At 36.9% G+C, this 19,749-nt stretch overlaps 1 protein-coding gene across 1 annotated transcript in view; it reads left to right on the top strand.

Annotated features, from left to right (window-relative positions):
* The window catches only part of LOC119190784, a 79,342-nt gene extending 59,635 nt beyond the window's left edge, over nucleotides 1–19,707 (top strand). The window contains exons 6-10 of the mRNA XM_037443600.1: nucleotides 363–554; nucleotides 10,193–10,301; nucleotides 10,858–10,958; nucleotides 14,122–14,283; nucleotides 15,661–19,707. Of these exons, the coding sequence (XP_037299497.1) occupies nucleotides 363–554; nucleotides 10,193–10,301; nucleotides 10,858–10,958; nucleotides 14,122–14,283; nucleotides 15,661–15,756 (660 nt within the window). The 3' untranslated portion in view covers nucleotides 15,757–19,707. The remainder of the gene's footprint in view (nucleotides 1–362; nucleotides 555–10,192; nucleotides 10,302–10,857; nucleotides 10,959–14,121; nucleotides 14,284–15,660) is intronic.
* The last annotated feature ends 42 nt before the right edge of the window (nucleotides 19,708–19,749 follow it).

Below are 19,749 nucleotides of genomic sequence, written 5' to 3' on the forward strand. Positions count from 1 at the left end.
TTTAATAGATTTTTTTTTTGTATTTTTTTACCCGATTGCCGAAGGAGGGTTATGTTTTTTCTTAGTGTTCCCTCCAAGCCCGATGCTCTGGTGTGCGGCCGCGCTTGTCATCCCCTAAAGCCGCCACTGTTGGGCCATCTCCAATCGCACTCATTATACGCAACAATAATTGTTACCTTTACATCAGTGATTTGAGTCAGCGTTACCAACTCGCCTATTTTTTCTGTATACAAAAATATTATCAAGACAAGTATGTGATTTCATTTAGTAATGTCAAAATAGCCTTCGATACATGCTAAAAGTGAACGTGTAAGTACTCCTTTGCTTCTGGAAAAAGGTTCGATGCTCTATATCTCCCTCAGGGCTCCGAGCGTGCATCAGCGATCCAATCCCTCCGCTGCGCGCTCGGCACAAGCGTGTGCGGCTCTCGCGCAGAGTTCTGCATGCTGTTCGCGTCGGGAGCGGGACTTGCGCACAGCGGCGGGTTCGTGCGCGCCGCTCGCACCGCGCATCTGCTGCGGGCTCTGGCAGAATTGGATCATCAGATCGTGCAAGTAAGTCTGTGATTATTAATAATGCGAAAGATGGTATATTTTAATGTTTAGATATTTTTATATAGGTACGGTGAAGTGGAATAAAGTTTTAGTTGCTTTCGGGAATAGTCTATTTTATGATGTAGAAATATGAACGCCGAGATAACGGCAATACTATTTATTTAGTTCATTGTTTACAATCGTGCGTACACCGCACTTGCACACGCCGGACTGACGTCGGTCTCGATACATGATCCGTTCTGTCTCTACAAAGTCATAGTATGGACTGACGAGAGATGATTACGCCTCGTCAGTTAAAACAATTATGTCTGCATGTTTGAACTAGATATATACAGGCTACGTGGAGCGCGACACACGCGTCTTGTAATGGGAAACATTTGAATGTTTCCACCTTCGTTTGTTTGCTAAATAAACTCTGAAACAGTTGAATAGTTTTGGGTGAGTTTCAAGCATACATATTATACTAATTGCAGGGATTGCAATATAAGTTAGTAATAAAAAAAAATGTGATAAGACTTCTAGCGTACGAGTAGGCCCGTAAATAAAACTTTGTGTCTTATCTCAGAGACGTGGAATTATAGGTACCGATTCCACTGCTGTCTGAATGTACCACTATGTTTTTCTAAGCAGATAATTAAGCGTTGTCATATTTCATAAATAATATCGCACCATGACGCTATCTTAACAAATAATATATTAAAATACAATAATACCATTCTAACTGTACTCAAACGATGCTCCAAATACGGTGTTCATAAAAAACCCTCACACGATTCCGCACGGGTATACGTGTAATTGGGTACCGTCAGCAGTGGCAGTGTTTGCGCGCTCCTTAATTAGCGGCGGTACCATCGAACCGTGTTTGTTCCACTCAAACAAGACGCGCCGCGTTCACCAATGAGGGAGGATAGTGTGGGTGATGTTGCCAACTATTCGTTAATATCCCTAAATTCGGGGATTTTAAAAATTTGTTGCGGTGAGTCTTGAATGGACAGTAAAATATAGTAGTTTGGGTAGTGTTGCCAGATATATTATCTAAATACTTTAAAAATATAATCATTGTTTTGGGGGAGTGTAAAACGAGACATCCTACTAATGACGGGATACCTGGCAACACTAATTGTGGATACGCGACGCGTAAAGTTATTAAAATCGCTGTAAAATAAAGCATCACGCGGTGTCCACACATTGGGTAATAAGCAGTATTTAAATGAATTTTGAAATGTATATATTCTTTAATTCTATACATAATGTCCTCTCTATTAATACATAATCAATAGTCAATTTTTAGCAATGGTACTTCAACAAGTTTATAGTTTGTACAACTATCGGGGAGATTGTCCCAAATGTTTGTACAAACATCGGCCAACGTGGTAGCAAACAAACAAACACACGCACGCGTCTTCAATGTCGTGCACACGGATCTGCGGATGATAGTGATGTTAAATGAGGGTAGTTTCGAGTGTATTTTTAAGGACTGAGATGAGTGGTAACACTGCACCGTTTTATAAAAAAAAAATACTAAAGTATACGACCATGCGATACTAAATATTTTCAACCGATGCTGGTGGTAGGATATATTTTATATCCGCTCGGATAGCGACCACCGTACACAAGATGTTAAACCCCGTCATAGTGGCTCATGGTATCAGCCTGTGTATACCCGGTCCCAACAAGCCGATATAATTGTGTCGACTGCCGTGGGGTGATCATCACTCGTCAGTCGACATCTCCACTCACCATCAGGAGCAATGGGACTAATTTGCCTTGCCTTTAATAAAAAGAAACTACGTTCAAAGTATAAAAGAGTAAAGTTTGGATGTTGTGTTCTCTAAAACCACTAAAGGAATTCATCTATGTCGACAACACATAGCCAATGTCTCTCAGTAACATGTGTTATGTTTTTTTTTTTTAATTTGATCTGCCTTGTTGGCATAATTGTATTACGGTACGACAGCAGTACTGAAGTCTCGGGTTCGATCCCGGGGTCGGGCAGTGATATTGGGTTTTTTTTTCTACTCAGTATCAGCCCAGAATTTAGAATTTGTGCTCGATATGGCCGTAGGCACGCCGTTATCATATCATGGGACAGAATACAGATGGCGGAAAGTAAGTGCACCTGTTGCGTCTCTGCAATATCATACTGGCACTAGGTTTCTAGTTTCTATTTTTTTTTTCTTTTTTCCTTAACTGGCCAGGTTTCTAGTAAGCTATTGTTATTTTCTTGACAGGTACCAGTGCGTTAACTCACTTGGTCATACGGCGTCATTATAAGTCTTAAAAAAACTACTCCAAAAAGTACTGCAAACCAAAAAAAAAAATTTTTTCCGGTTAATAAGATAATTTGTTTTAGTAATACAAGCAACGTAATCTTATTTCCAATTTGCGTTTATTTTGATGATTCTTTTTTTATTTGAATGCTGGTGCTTCCCGTGTGATCCCATTTAATTTAATTGTTATTAGATCCTTTACTTCCGAAATACATCAGAGAACTCTTAATATAGCAAAATGTATCACAAATACCCTCATAAAAATATTTTATGTATTTGTTTATTGGATAAGGATTGCAAACGGAGTTAAAAATCATTCTTATAATAACTACACATATTTATAGCTATAATAGCGTACGTAATTGTAACTCTGGTTATAAGCAATCACAGCATGAGTCACAATCTTTAAGACAATAGAAAATGCTCAAGTACTTAGTTTACCAATTGTATAGATATCACTATTACGATACTTACAAAGAAATAAAAACTATTTAAATGTAACAATTTGCGATAGAGTACTATAACATATAATTACATAATATTGATATAATATTTCAAATATAAAACAACCTAATAAATATTATTTTTATTCTAACACTCGATATATCCAGTTAGAGTACATCGCATCCACCCAAGTTGTGCGCGGGCACGCGCCTGTCTCTACAGACGCTCGCACTATTTGCGCAGTCTTATTAATTTGTGTTGTGGTCCCTCGGGATGGACTAACGTTATTGTAGAAGGAATGTTTGATGTTTTGTCTTTATTCTGTGATAGGTTTGATTAAATAAATTAATAATTGATTGTTTGCGTCAGCCAAGATATACCTGAGTTTTATGTAATAGTTTTTAAGTCATATTTTTAACGAGGGCACAGTAAAGTATTGGTCCGCACTAGGCCAGCGTGGCGGACTAAGGTCTAATCCCTCTCAGTAGTACAGGAGGCCCGCGCCCAGAATTGCGGCAATATATAATACAGGGCTGATATTATTATTATATACGGAAAACTGGCTTCACTGCACTTGATGGTAAATGAGGAGATGCCCAAAAACATGTAGTTTTATATATAAAGTAGTATCTATGATAATGTAGCTTCTTGGTTAAGGGAAGGATATTAAAAATCATATTAATAATTCCAAAAATTACACTAACTTACAAATCTTTTTATAATTGACAACGCTGTGTACTGACCTAATTGTATTTGAGGAAAATTTTGTTTGAATTATTTAGCCTATTTTATAGTACTATTTACCGCGGTTTATACACCCCTTATAACCCGGTTTCTGTATCCGCGACTGTGCCGCACGGCGCGCTGTTTGCGCGGACATCGGATACGATAATGGACGTTCCCAGGAGAGCGAGATCGATACACCGCCGCGCCACGCGACACAGGTTCAATTAGATTGAAAGAGTTTACTATTTACCCTTTTATCGATAAATGTTAGTGTGCTAATCAGTGCTCTATTACCCTTCACTTACCGCCGATTTTGATAAATCATCAATTTTCACTATAATAATAATAATAAATACTCTTTATTGTAACCATTGTTAAATAGAGAAACACAAACAAGATTAAAACATTTTCTTAAATCAATAATATGTGTACAATGGGCGGCCTTATCGCTACAAGCGATCTCTTCCAGGCAACCTTTGTATGGAAAGAAACAAAAAGCACAAGTATAGACAGCGGTGTACAACAAGAAGAAACAAAAAGAAAATAATAAATAAATCCTAATACTTATATAAAACATGATAATATACTAATATATATATATGAATTAATAAATTAAAATGGTGTTATTTTGCACTATGTTTTGGAGAGGTAGTGGATTTTAACTAGTTTTTTAAACGTAATTAAAGATTTGGCTTGTTTTATTTTTAGCGGCAGGGCATTCCAAAGTCGGATCGCTTGTACAGTAAAAGATCGGTCATAGAAGTTAGCGGTATGTGCGGGTGTTAAGAAGAAAGGTGTGGGAAGAACGCAGAGATCGAGAGTGGGAGTGATGTAAGAATTCAAAACGTTCTTTGAGATATTGTGGGGTAGTAGGGCTAAATAAAATATTAAATAACAAAGTCAGAATGTGCATATTCCGGCGAAAACGGATGGGCAACCATTTTAGCTTCTCGCGAAATTCAGAGACATGGTCATATTTGCGTAAACCGAATATGAACCTTATGCAGAAATTCTGTAGACGTTCGAGTTTATTAAGCTGGTCTAATGTAAATGGACCAATGAAGGTGAATTATTTTCATTTGTTTATTCTTTAGTTTGATTCAGAGTAAAGTTTAGTTCCAAACGTCTTAATTTACGGTGTTCAGATACGTTTAGTTATTAAACTGATTCTTTTCGAATTTCGGACACGGCGGTCAAACTCGACGGAGTCCAGCCAAGCACGCAGGAGATATTACAGTCCACAAGCAATGTGCGCTATACACATGTGCAGTCTCCGATCCTTCACTCTCATAGTCCGGTGAGGCAATCCGATATGACTGGAGAGAGATCAGGCGCGGGACCAACGGCTTTACATGCTTTCCGAGACATTGGGTATCACGCCGGCAAATACACGACTCCGAGATGCGACTGAGTATTTTTTTTAAGAAGGAAAAACCCATTCACAATTATTTTGGCCTACTCTCAACGATGTCGTACTCTATACGCAATACAACTACGTCACCGAGGCTGTCTCAATCTCCTATCAATGCCAAGTCAGCGTAACATATTCTAATCATGTAAATAAATATATAAAATAAAATAAATATCCGTTGATTGCCTTATTATTTACTTACATCTACTATTATTAAGCATAATATTGTATAATTATAAAGGCAATAATATGAGGTCTGTATTATATACTGGCCCACTGCTGGGCACGGGCCTCCTCTTCTACGGAGAGGGATTAGGCCTTCGTCCACCACGCTGGCCTAGTGTGGATTGGTAGCCTTCACACACCCTCAAAATTGGTATAGAGAATTTCTCAGATATGCAGGTTTCCTCACGATGTTTTTCTTCACCGTTAAAGCTAGCGATAATTTACAAAGAATACATACATAATTATTTTAGAAAAATCAATGGTGTGTGCCCTTGGTATTTGAACCTGCGGGCATTCGTATCGGCAGTCCGTTCCATACAAAACTAAGCTATCTAGCTATAAAGGCAAATGAAAAGGCTCAGGTCATCCAGCGCTGGATTTCAGCCTTTCTTAACTTCTTGGACGTTATACGGACGGTTTATAGCAAATATTGTTTAGTTCTCACCATTTCCTGCCCTTCAACCCTCACTTGAAGATCGAAGCAATTTGCTAAATATACTCTTATGTTTTTTTCACTGTCCTACCATCTTTATTGTCGCATAGATTGTCCCCCGCTCGGGATACCTCGTAATGGTCTCGAGAGAGTCCGGTCGATACGGCACGCTCGTTGCAATTCGTTAATGGATTAAACTTGAGTTTCTTTTGTAGCATCTTTTGCTTGGCAAATATACCTTTTGATCATTGGAATAAGGTTGTTGGTATTGACTCTGTGGCGTAGTTTAAGTTGTCATGCTGAGGTCTCGGGTTCGATCTTAGTGTAAAGTGAGTCTATTTTTTTATTATGTAGAGAAAACAAACAGTAACATACAATAGTATACAGTACTTAACCTTAGTTTACATATTAATAACATAATATGCTACTGACAACATAGTCCACACCCTACATTTCAAAATTAATGTTTGGGTTTTTCTGCTCAGTATTTAGAGAGAATAGTACTTAAAAGGTAATAGGGTAGCCTCTCGTTATATCCAATAGGTGTAGTTTGCAAAATGAAGGCGTGATTACACCTCTGCCTACCCCAGAAAATGGAAAAATACGTGAAGTTATATTTTGTACCATTTTATACTCCATTGATGGCAGATATTTTTTGACCATTGCAATGGATGGAAGGTATTTAGGTTTACCGCACACTTCCGATAATTCCGCTCGATCGCAGTTCGATGACCGCGCGAGACCGCAACAAGACAAATGTGTGTGTGATTCGCAAACATTAGTATTGAGTCTTTGTTTAGTGGGAACAAAGTTGTTTTTTTTTTTCTTTATTTCTTAATATCCATTCGCGATATCGTGGTTAAGAGGAACGGAGACAATTTAGTAATTATCGTACTTATATTATAAATGCGAAAGTTTGTGAGAATGGATGTATGTTTGTTCCTCTTTCACGAAAAAACTACTGAACGGATTTGGATGAAACTTTACAGTAATATTAGTTATACCACAGAATAACATATAGGTTACATTTTATAATAATTTTGTGTAATTTGGTCATAATATAACGATACATATCAAGTAAATCGAAAAAAAAATATCCCTGAAAACTCCTTCACGCGAACGAACCCGCGAGCAAAAGCTAGCATTTCATATCTGTATTGTTAGACTGAAAGTCATACCTTTACTACTTGTTGATTAAATCCGCTACTAGATGGCACCAGAATACCCAACACATATACACAACATCACGCATTTATCCTCGAAGGGGTATGCAGAGGCGCAACCAGGGCACCTTCGCCAAGTGTGTTCCGTCCCATGATGTGATACGGGCGAGCCTATCGCCAAATCGGGCACAAATTCCAGACTCCGGGCTGATACTGAGCAAAAAAACCCAAATATCACTGTGCCCGGCCCGGGATTTGAACCCAGGACCTCAGAGCGCTGTCGTACCACGCATGCAGTACAACTACGCCACCGATGCAGTCTAGGCAACAGTATGCAATATTGAAAATGCCTATTAAAACTAAAACAAACATGACCGCAATCATTATTTACATAGTTTTTGATTAACCGTTCCGAACGCAGTTAGCGGTAATAAAAATCACACAATGCTAAAACTTGAGTCGCTCCCTCGCGCGGGTTCGATTCCCGTGTGTATCGAAACTTTGATGTCTGTGTACTAGAGGATCCATTTTACGGCCATGAATAATTGCACACCCGCGGGAATTGTAGGGACGCGACGGTCCGGGATCGGCTGACGGCACGGGATTTGAGAATGGTTGGGAAGTTTTTGTGACAATTATTTAATGTTTGTATTGTTTTTTTTTTATATTTTTATAAAGTACTATTCTAGTAGTAACTATTCTAGTTAACATTTTCGGTTTAATATTTTTACTTTTATATCGGTGCCAACTACCATTACGTTAACTACATCAGAGCTAAACAGTGCTTGCTATACTGGTTTTTAAAACTTTACTGGCTAATGATTATAATTATCAAAATTGGTACACAATAACATTTGACAGATTTTCGAATACGATAAACCTAACTTGACATATTAATGAAATATGCAACGCCTGCACGTTTATAATGTCTTTCCTTTTGTACATAACCCATTAAGAACTAGTGTATAACATGAAAGTTTCTGTAAGATTAATATGCTGTCTTTAAATAGACAAAATATATTTTTTTCTACACCACCCATTTCTTTTTATTTAGTAATTAAATACTTGCGTATATGAGACTTTCTGGGAGACTTACAAGCAGTCCATAAAAGAATATATTTTTTTCATAATCCCGTGATCCCGGGACTGCACTATCCCGCGACCGCCCCGCTGAGACCGCGGCATGTTTGCCGTGCCCACTACGCTCCCAGTAATAGATTATAAACATAATTATGAGTTTATTAGCAACCGTCGCAGATGCGTTCTGTTGGGGATCTGTCTGTATGTTTGCGTGTATTTTATGTAGATATAATTAAATAATGGTCGGGTGTAGGTTATTGTCTAGCGATATGTTTATTGTGCATTATAGTTGTTTGTATTGTATTTTTTATTGTATTGCCAGTTTTTATTTCTCCCGTGTTCTCTCATATGGGTGTTGTATGGAGTCGCTGAAGAGAGTAATGTATGTTTCTATGAGGTGTTTTACCGGTAGCTTTTGTGGGCTAATAATTTATGAGCCGGTTATGAAACGATAGGTAGGGTGTTTGATTTGGTTCAGTAATTATCTAGAGTCTGGACTAAAGTCTGAACCTTCTCAATAGTAGTGGAAGCTCGTTCCCAGCAGTGGGACAGTATAAAATACAGGATATTATATTAAGTGCGCGATACCTACAATTTTTTTAACTTCCAGATTTATAAAAGTAATCTGTATTAAGTTCAAAAGTATACCATAAGCTAAGTAGACTACATATAAGACTTGTGCCCTAAATTTGACCCAAACCTATTGCTTTATACAAGTCAAAACAACATCCAAACCTGTTCATAATTTTATCCGGGACTTGCCTTCCGTACCACGCAAGCACTCTCGGTTTCTTTTCAATCACAAATTGACCGTGTCTCAGTAAATGCGGAGTGATTTCGCTGCGACCGCGATGAGGTCACGAACCCCGTGATTTAGTTACGTCCAGGGACGTGGTTGCACACTCGACGTTCGCTCGTCACGCGAACTTGTGGGACGAACTGATTTGGAATTTATTCTCGATCTAGTAAGATGCAATTTGCTTGGAAGCGAAAATTCGACGGCCTAGTAAAGAATACGTTTGATACTTGTATACTAGGTTTGTTGAACGGCAAGGCTCTTTGTGACATGTTCAAGGGGCATGCAGACGTACTTCAAACGTAGGTAGGTGACTAAAATGAAAATGCGCCCTTGGAATTTTTTTTATTATTACGAATGTGTGTAGTAAAATGCTCAGAGTACGCGTAAAATTCGACAACCTATAGATCTTAGTTTTTCTGAGCGTTGATTGAACCTATTCCTTCATTTAAACCGATCAATTATTGCTAGAAATAATTGTACGCAATTATCGCTTAAGACAATTCTCACCCCCGTTGTCGTATTTTTTTTTCTTTTGCTCAAATATTGATAAAAGGACTGACAACGATAAGCATCAGGAAGCCAATTTCATTATTTATTAGTGCTTATAATAATAAATACTATAAGACGAATTGATCTCGCCAAAGAAACTCATAAGAACCAAATCAAATCCCCATCAAGTTTGCGTGTGGAATGCGAATCAAGCTACCGTCTTCGCCGGTAACGCAATCAGCGAGTTCGTGACTTCTTCTCGGAATCGCATTCGCTCCGTCACGGCCGGTTGGCTCGCGTGTTAGGGTAGTTGTGATTTCGGCTTTATCGTGGTCAGTGCGTTTGGGAGGTTGGGAGATTTTTTGTGTTAGTTTTATCTTATTTTAGACTGTATTACCACATCAAAGATTTCAGATTCGCTTGATTAACCACCAACAGTAAGTTTATGAGTTGTAAGACAAGAGAATATTTTTATTTAATGTTATACAAGAGGATATTGATCAAGTGCTTTTAGTTCCCTTCTTTCACCTTCCACTACGATGAACTTCAGCTTTTCTGCTACTCATGCTCCATTAGCTATTAACTGTTTTGCCCATAGGACGCATTCGGTGAAGGCGGTTGGCCGCTGGAGTTCAGGGCAGCAGTGGCGAGACTTCTGTCGCAGCACGCGCCCAACGACAAAGAGGCGCCGAGAACCACTGCGCTGCGTAAGTAATCATACTACTGATGCTTCGGAGTCATTCTAAAGAGCTGATGGAGACCACAATGGGGTTTTAGTTGGTAAAAATCCGACATACCCAGTCTACTTTGTATATGCATATGTATATTTGTATATGAGGATACAAGAAGATATTCCCTATGAAAAACAAAAGACCGTAGTGGTCCAATGCTCGGTCGGATGATGCTATACTCCCGAGTGTCGACATTGGGCGGTAAGACCGGTGAAACCAATATAACCGTTCCATTCATCCTCCAAGTAGCGATAAGACATATTTCCCCGCGATAAAAAAATTGGTTGTGTTGGTTGAGTAAGCATTTTCCAGAGGAATGTAAGGCGGACATCATTTTTGTCCCCATTTTATTTGAAATATACTGTACCTACTTATACCTACATTTAGTAACACAATGTTAAAATGAACCTGCATAGCCGCTCGTGTATCACAGTACTACTATCCTTGAAAAATTATAGTTTTACTAACCACATGAGTCAGTGAAGCCACCACTCGGTGTCCAATAAGATTTCAGATAATTTGTTTCCCCCAGGACTGAGCAACCAGCGGCTGGATCAGACCTTGTCCGAAGCGATGGTGCTGGACCTGATCGTGCTAGTCGGCTTCGTGGTGGTCAACAACCCGCAGTTACAGGTAAGTGGACAAATATAATTTCCGAAGTATAATTTCAATTAGGGCATAGGTTTAAGGAAGACAATCTAGTCTTAATGTAATTTAGTGCTTCAGTATTGTTTATAATGATTGTGTAGTGTGCTATGCCTTTTGTTAAATAAAAAAAATACGCGGACGGTAAAGTGCCACTGCATCTGATGATACGAGTGTTTTAAATTTAATTTTATCTAGTTTTGTTCAAGGCTTTCCTCTCGTAAAATTAAATTTCAATTTATAATAATGTCTAGATAATAAATCGAAGTCTTTGAAGGTCTCATCAAAATATGTTCTAAAAATAATAAAAGGCCTGCAGTATATTTTGTCCCACTGCTTCGAACGATCCTCTTCAACTGAGAGGGTTCACGCCTTAGTCCACCATATTACAATGAACTGCTTTAAAGAACAATAAAAAAAAACAATTGTATTTTTTTTTTATTTCTCTGTATCATGTATTTTTTTAAGAGAGCAACACCAGAATTTCTTGCCCGTTCTTCTGGTGAGAACTGCTTTCCGAATTGATGGTAGACTTAATATTGACGGAAACTACATAATGTATAATATTTTACAGGTTGCAATAAATTATTTCATTTCATTAAGTCTGTCAAATTTAGTGTAGCCATTTCGTATATCAACCTGGACCACCAACCAGCTGCATTGTTACGGTTCTGATGACATTTGTACCAAACAAAAAACTGGTCGTACAGCGAAACAATCGATTAAACATGTCCAGTGTCCAGTGTGGTCGATAATTGTGTTAAGTCGGTTACCGGTCGCGCGACACGTGGTGTGCGCAGGTGCGCGCCCGCATGGGAACCGAACGTTGCCTTTCTACATAGATTCCGAGTATTCAGATGCATAGAAAGACGTTTTTGACAAAATCCTTTAATTTTCCGGGAACGCTTTCATTACGCCCAATGGGAAAGTTTTGCGTGCTGTTTTTAGCCAGGAAAATATACATCTCATTTATCACTCTGAAAAACATTTCTACTGGTGGTAGGTCTCTCATATGTGAGAATCCGCCTGGGTAGGTACTGCGATGTCTCTTGCCGCTAAGCAGCAGTGTGTGGTCATTGTAGTGTTCCGGTTTGAAGGACATTGTAGCCAGTGTAACTAGTGGACATAATAAGACTTAACATCTCATGTCTCAGGATGGCGAGCGCAGTGGAATACCAGACAATGCTTTGTAATTCAAGGTGTTGAATGGTGTTTCTACTGTTTATGGGCGGACGTTTCGCTTACCATCAGGCGAACGGCAAGCTCGTCTCATCATACAAAGAAATAAAAAAAAATCCATTAGTCACCCTAAGGCAAAGACGTTAAGTCTCATAATTACCCTGGCTACAATGACTCCTCGTATACAACTGGAAAATATAGGGATAGCCTCTAATATTCAGATGTCCATTCATCTGAATTAATCATGATGGTTCTCGGAGAGAGGCGTTATTCAGTGCACATTACGTGACTATCAAACAATACTGAATCCTGTCAGTTTGCTCGACGCACTGAATATTACACAGAAGTTTTGAATATAGCATCAATTTTCATGTTCTTTCATAGTTTACCTTCCATACCAAATATTTATAGGGATTCATGAAAAAAAAAACCCTTTAATTATTTTCAACATAATCCCAATCGCTTTTTTGATCTATTTCAAATATTGACCAATCAGAGCAATGTTTCTTTGACATGCTTACAAGTCACTTATTTCGATTGGTTCATCGGAGTCGGATTGGAGATTAATCTTGTTAAGATTAGGATCATTTCGATATCCAGTAAAAGCAATTATTACTTATTTAGCGAAACAATTAGTTTTTATAACTTTTTGTTATCAAGACGTCTCTCTACCCCCAACAATTTACAACATCCAAAACACATGTGTCTCCAAACTAATTGATAACATAAGTTATTCACAAGACATTGTATAAATTATTCGTGCGATGTCCGAAGTGGGAATAGCAGTAACGGCCCCCGGTCGTTTCCTTAGACTAGCCCACCTGAGCCCGTGGGAACGATGTTTTACGTCCTGGACTCGGGAGTTAAGTGCCGTTTGCCATTAGTTTACATTTAATGTTGGCTATTGCATTGTTTTTGGATTGTCGTTCAGTTGGTTACTAAGGTTTATGTCTTAATAATTTTCATGGGTTACAAGAATTTTTAATGGAAAGCTATGTCATGTTGAAATTGAGCTAATTAGCACAATCGACCTCAGTATCGCGTTAGCATCTATTAAAGTTTATCGTCTAAAGAACGTTTTCTTTATTTATTTTTTTATTGCTTTGATTGATGAGACTAGTTTGCCGTTCGCCTGATGGTAAGCGATACGACCGTCCATAAACAGTAGAAACACCATCCAACATCTTGAATTACAAAGTATTGTTTGGTATTCCATTGCGCTCGCCATCCTGAGACATGAGGTGTTAAGTCTCATTATGTCCAGTGCTTTGGTACCTATCCAGGTGGACTATCACACATAAGAGACCTACCACCAGTAAAATGTTCTTGGGTAGTTACAATGATTTTTGATAAAAAGGTGCAGATGCGTTATAAACAGTCTTCTAATGGCACACCAAAATGAGCTAATTAGCAGAATTAATCTTAGTATCGCGTTAGCATCTATTGAAGTTTATCTCTAAGGAATGTTCCATAAAATATGCTATATGATACCATCGAAAATGATGACATTCTCCTTTACTTTCACATGTCATATTGTTTGTATAATAAGTTAACCATGTGTGCGATAATGTGCCGTTTTTGAAAGTCCAGTGCAGTACAGATTCTGTATCTAGACCTATTTATTAAAATATCATTGGGTAGTTTTAATATGGATAAAAAGAATGCTGGTTGGAGGGTATCTGATTTTATATCGATTTAGTAGAAACAGTTACTCATGTTGGAAAACCTGCGGTAGTGTTTGGAATGAACGAATCGGGTTCCAAAACGTGACTCGACGTAAATTATCGTTTGTTGATATTATATAGATGTAAATTCAGCAGTAAAGTCAGACTGAAATAAATATCATGTATACGAATAAACACCAATCATCAAATTTATGAATAACAAAATGAATATGGAAAGTGCTGCCAACGTGCTCATTCATTTGGAGTTGACTGTCGACAATAAAAAAAAACATTCACAATCCCACCAGGAGACGATCTGCGACGGCTGGAGTGTTATCAAGACCTTATGCACATTACCTGCTAACTGGCTGGTGTCGAAGGCGCATTGCCACGCGCTGCTGCCGACGCTGGTGGCGCTGTCTGAAAGGCCCAGCGCGGCCGCGGCCATAGCTTCGGAGCTCAGCGTTGAGGTAAGGGTTTTCATTACTGTTTAGGAGAACGTGGGCGCCATTGTGCGTGTGCGCAGGCGTGTTTGTGTTCGATGGATGACGCATACAAAAAACTGTTACTATTCCCCCTTCATTGTCCCCCTCGTGACCATGAAGGCTGCAAGTCTTCGAAACGTCGCGTCGGGAGAAAAATAAAATACAAAAAACCGCGATAGAATCCGGAAAATTTGTTTAATTTCAACTGTTACTATTCCTTAGAAACTGTAGTATTACTTACTCTACATAAAAAATATCTCCGGCCAATTTACACACCTTTTGTAATAAGTATTGCAGTTTCGCATAAAATAACATTGAATTTTGTATCGACATTTGTTAAACCGTTATAGCGTAACGTACAAACAAATTAATAGACTACACTGTTATTAGACATTATGGATTATATTATCAACGTACCAGGCAATCATGAAAACTTAACAGCTCAATCGAGTTCAAAAAACTTCATTCATTCCGTTCAGTTCACATGTTTGAAACTGCAGTGTTAATTGGTACGAACAAGACGCCTCATCTGTGGTCGAGCGAGGCTTGTTAATTAAATGTTTGGAGCGAAGTGGGCGCTAAACGAGCGTTTATGGGAAGCGTTCGGTACGAACTGATCAACGGAATGATTCAAACCAGGTCCAAAAATGTTGGTCCCGATAAATGTTTCACGAACTGTCTCTAATGAACTGAACGAGATGGGTGTTTGTAATTTTATACGTTTGGGGAAATGCTGTTGATCAACTTGGAAAGTTGCGTTCACAATGTAGACATACGATCTAGGAGTTTTAAAGTCAAGTTAATGGTTGGCTAGTTAATTGACTTGCTGAAATTTTTAAAAAACGATTGCTTTTTTTGATCTGCCTCAGAAATGAATCAATCGGAACAGTCTTTTTTAGTTTACAAATGAGTTATTTTGATTGAAGATTAAGATTCGGATCGTTTATTGAAAACTTCTGTAACATATTTGGAATCGGCACATTTTTCTTGTTTTTTAAACCTAGTCTCAATTGTCGAAAAATCGAACCTAATCTCGATTGTTGGAATTATTTATCCTGCCAAATATTCATATAATGTAGGTACTCCTGAAGAAGTGATTTTTATAATCCAGATGAAGACTTTTTCCATTTTAGAAATTTACGATCCAAGAATTTACCATTTTCTGTGTTTACTTCTAACAAACATCTAAACATCTAAAGATCCTTATTTATAACCTAATATAAAGACCTAATATAATATAACGTAATATAGCACTGAAAAATCGACTTATCACAGTATTGCTCTGTACTTACATAAGTAACATTTGTGAACACGCACATTAATAATTTTCTATGTGCTAACTGTATAATTTTCTTCTATCAGATGCTAGAAGAATACATGAAGAGTCCGGAGGCGCAGAAGGTGAAACTTGTCCAGGTGATAAAACAGGGAAGGAACAAGAAGGCCGGTAAGAAATGAACACATTTAGAATTAAACACACAAGGGACTAAGACTAACAGGGAGGTCGGAGGGAATGCTGCGTTTACGCATAGCCCTAAATTTTTTTTTTCAAGTATCAAACATTTTAAAATGTATCTTGTAATGTAGTTATTGTACGGAGTACGAAACGTTTGAATCGTCTCGTGACTTTAAGGGTTAGGCAATGCTTAATCTGGATATTTGGATGGGAGGCCGTTTGTTTTTTGTGTTGGTAAGCGACTAAGTCGAGTGAAGTCGTCAGTCCTCAAAAGGACTTGATGACTTAATTTGAGAATCGTTGACGCCTTGATACTGAGCAAAACGATTTTTGCGTACAATCGGATCTCTTAGGAATGTATGAAGAAATGCTTAACGTATTAGGAATTCAGGAGATCATTATTTTTTTCCCCCTTACAAAAATGAATTTTGGGAAAATTTTGACTAGCTATTTTTCTACAACTGTTAGTAAAAAAAATAATTACTATACACTTCTGATATATAGCGTAGCTTTTCACTCGTAATCACTCGATTTCTTTTTTGTGTTACATGTAATCGAAAAATAATATGTGTTTAGCACCGTAAAATAAATGTTGTTTTGTAGAATCAGTTTTTTTGTAAAAGTTCTAGAAGCCTCAAGAGTAATTTGTTTGAAATCACCAGTAATATGTTTTCGCGAAACGACGCGTTATAAAAATCCTTGAGAAAATATGCGTTTTATTATTTTATTCTAAATAAATTCTAATGTGTACACTCAAGATTATTTTGATTGCTTTTTAATAAAATCAATTCTATAATTTGTGCAAATTACTGAGAAATTTTTGTTTAGCATTTATAATAATATGGATATTGGCACTTAAATTAAGAAATATGTTAACATAAATATCTTTGTCAATAGTAAACATGTTTCTGCGAATGTAGATTCAGGATCTGTTGTCAAGTATTTAAAACGTTTTCAAATCAATTTCATAATACTATTAAGTATATTATATAACGTTTGCGTATCAAAATTATAGTGGACTTCTGAAAATCTTTATGAAATGTATCAATGATTGTATTAATATTATATTCTTGTCATGAAATGCTATGGAATAACACGTTTTCATAGGCCGTAGCAAAGCACATAAAACACATACCTAAATACATTATAAATCCCTTTTGAATATATAAACCGTTAACCGATATACGCAGTTCTAAATTTAAAATTCGTATTACAATCACAGCGGCAGGATTTGTTTAAATTTCGAATATTGATTTATCTCGTGCATAAAAAAACTCGGGTAAGTTTTAGGAATTTTCCAAAAAAACTGGTTCTACATAGACCGGGACATGTTTAAATTTTAAATTATTATGAATGACTGACAATGCTACTCACTGTATACTTAGTTTTAAATGTATGAACGTTTATGTTAATGTCAAGTATTCAAATATTTGAAGGTACAATTGAGAATACATTATTAATACAATATTGAAGAATGCTAATAAAATTGTGCCAGTTAATTGGGTCTCGTGAGAATATTTCCTTGTTTGTGAGGTCGTACAATTTATAGGTGTCTTAAAAAATACGCGTGTATCAATATTTTTGAAATATGTCAATTGTGCCTTCGGAATAATACTACTACCAAGGTATTACAAAAGGCGTAGTGCCTTTAAAAATGTATGCTTATGACGAAACATTCTTTATGGGTGTTCACGCGCTGTACGTATTCAATGCGAAACGGTCATGTTGCGTTTCGCATTGTTACCCGCGAATATACGCATTGATAGAAGCGAATACGCACCGGTAGCTTTGATGTGTGTTGGTAGTTGCGAATTTGTAATGATGCCGACCAATCCGCACAATATCAATTAACAATGTAATCGTACAATGCTTTTTATGTTTTAATTTATCACTTTAACAGCCGATGTTTTATTTGGTAAATACGCCAACATCAATGCGTAAATTCTCATTCGGAACATCGCTGTTACGCAGAAATCAATTTAAGTTGTTTTGTATACAAACACCATAGGTATTTTGATTCTTTATTTTGGAGCTAAATTCTCTAAAATTAAAACTTCTATAGCTAATCGAATAATTGAATATTACTATGAACGTGTGAATACAAAGTTATTTAATGTATTCTTCTTGGTGCCTTTATTTCGTCCGGTGTAGGATCCTCTGATGCACCAAAAACCCATACTATTTGGTGACACGACGTCAGTCTTTTCAATATTTGTTCTCTAATATCAATAAAACTGGACTTTCATAAATAACATACCTCGAATTTATCGAGTCGTCACGTCATCATGTCTGAGGAATTTAATCCGCGATTTATTTGCAATGCTATGTTTGGCATACAAAACTGTCTCTTTTAGACTGACTTGAATTAAATAGCGCTATTTTCCAATAAGATTTCCTATAGAAGTTTTACTTTTCCCGTTTTGGTGATAAATATCATCGCTAGGTTTGTAACGACTATACCTATGCATCTTACGGTTTATATCACGAAGAGTGGCAAAAAGTTATGATTGCTGGTTAGTATTAAGATCATACTTTTCGTAAGAGGGTGGTAACAAAGATGATTATTGATTCTTGGGGTGTATAAGATGTCCTATACCAACGGTGAGCTTCTCCGAATCCGATTTTAAAAATGACCAAGATCCAATATGTTATATTCAACATAGGGGACATTTTTAAATAGTAGAATGGTGAACCAAATGGGATTGTAAGCTGTATTTAACCATTTTAGACTGGTATCGTGCGCGTAACCCTAAGCTTTTGAATGCCATGAATATATACCCTCAAGCATCAACTACTTCGGGTACCTAATCTTGATTCATCCTGGATACCTTAGATGATGAGATGACCTTAATACCAACCAAGTGTATATTCGTTACAAATTTACAAAGAGTATATACAAAGTTATAAAGAGAACATCAATTTTTTTCGTTTCAAAATCGACGGCAAAATGATTTCCTTCTTTACTTTCAGTTCTTGTGATAACATTGGACTATTACTAAAACTGTGATTTTTTTATATTGTATATTTTTATTATTATTTTTTTTAATATTAATCGTATATAAACAAAGCAAACGTAATATATTTTAGTTCGTTTATTAAATTTAGGCGATTAGTGACACTATAGTCTCTTCGGTATTCTGCTAATGTGAAAGTAGGGGTGTCTATGGCGCCTTGTTCATTTTGTGAACTTCCTTATTTATTTCTGTACCAATATTAGTTAATAAACAACCCTACGTTCAGAAAGTATTTAAGCGGTTTTATGTAGCAACTGCAGACTTACTTTTATTTCTTAACTACATAATGGCGTTGCAATAGTTTTGAAATCATATACAGTATTGATTGGACCATAATTAGTATTTATTGCAGGTGATTAAAATTAATGATCGTTATTTGAAATAATAATATTGGTATTTCCATTTTGTTTAGAAATAAGGGTTCGTTACTAAGTTGTTATACTTTCTTACGGTAGTAACCACTGGTATTTATCACCACAATGCTTGTACGTTTGACGTTACCAACTCAATTATAAATCAAGTCTATTATTCCATATTTTAAAAGTATTATTTTACTTTCAATCAATAATTTGGTATTCATTTAAGTCTAGCATATTGTGTTATTTAATTCAAATGCGTAATGCATTGTTCGACATCCACTATGTTGGGCAATGCGAAATCTTTTTTCTTTGGTAACTCAATTGATGCGCAAAGCATTGTTATTGCATTGGTCAATGCGAAATGTTTTTTTTAGTTGGTTATGTCAACGTGCGATATATTATGTTGAGCATCATGTTGCCGATCATTCTTTTCCGAGCGTCACGATACCCCCGCTTTCCCAGTAGAGCGCCGCACGTATTGTGAATCTGTGATTTGGTTCAGTCGAGCTATTTGTTTCATGTAACCTCACGTGTATTTTCGTGTAAAGTGCCGAATAAATATGTTATTTGTGTAACAGTATTGTGATGTTTTATTTAATCTCATTTCGGAATTGGACCTTTT

Source organism: Manduca sexta, chromosome 5 (assembly GCF_014839805.1).
Source record: "Manduca sexta isolate Smith_Timp_Sample1 chromosome 5, JHU_Msex_v1.0, whole genome shotgun sequence".
Lineage (NCBI taxonomy): Eukaryota > Metazoa > Arthropoda > Insecta > Lepidoptera > Sphingidae > Manduca > Manduca sexta.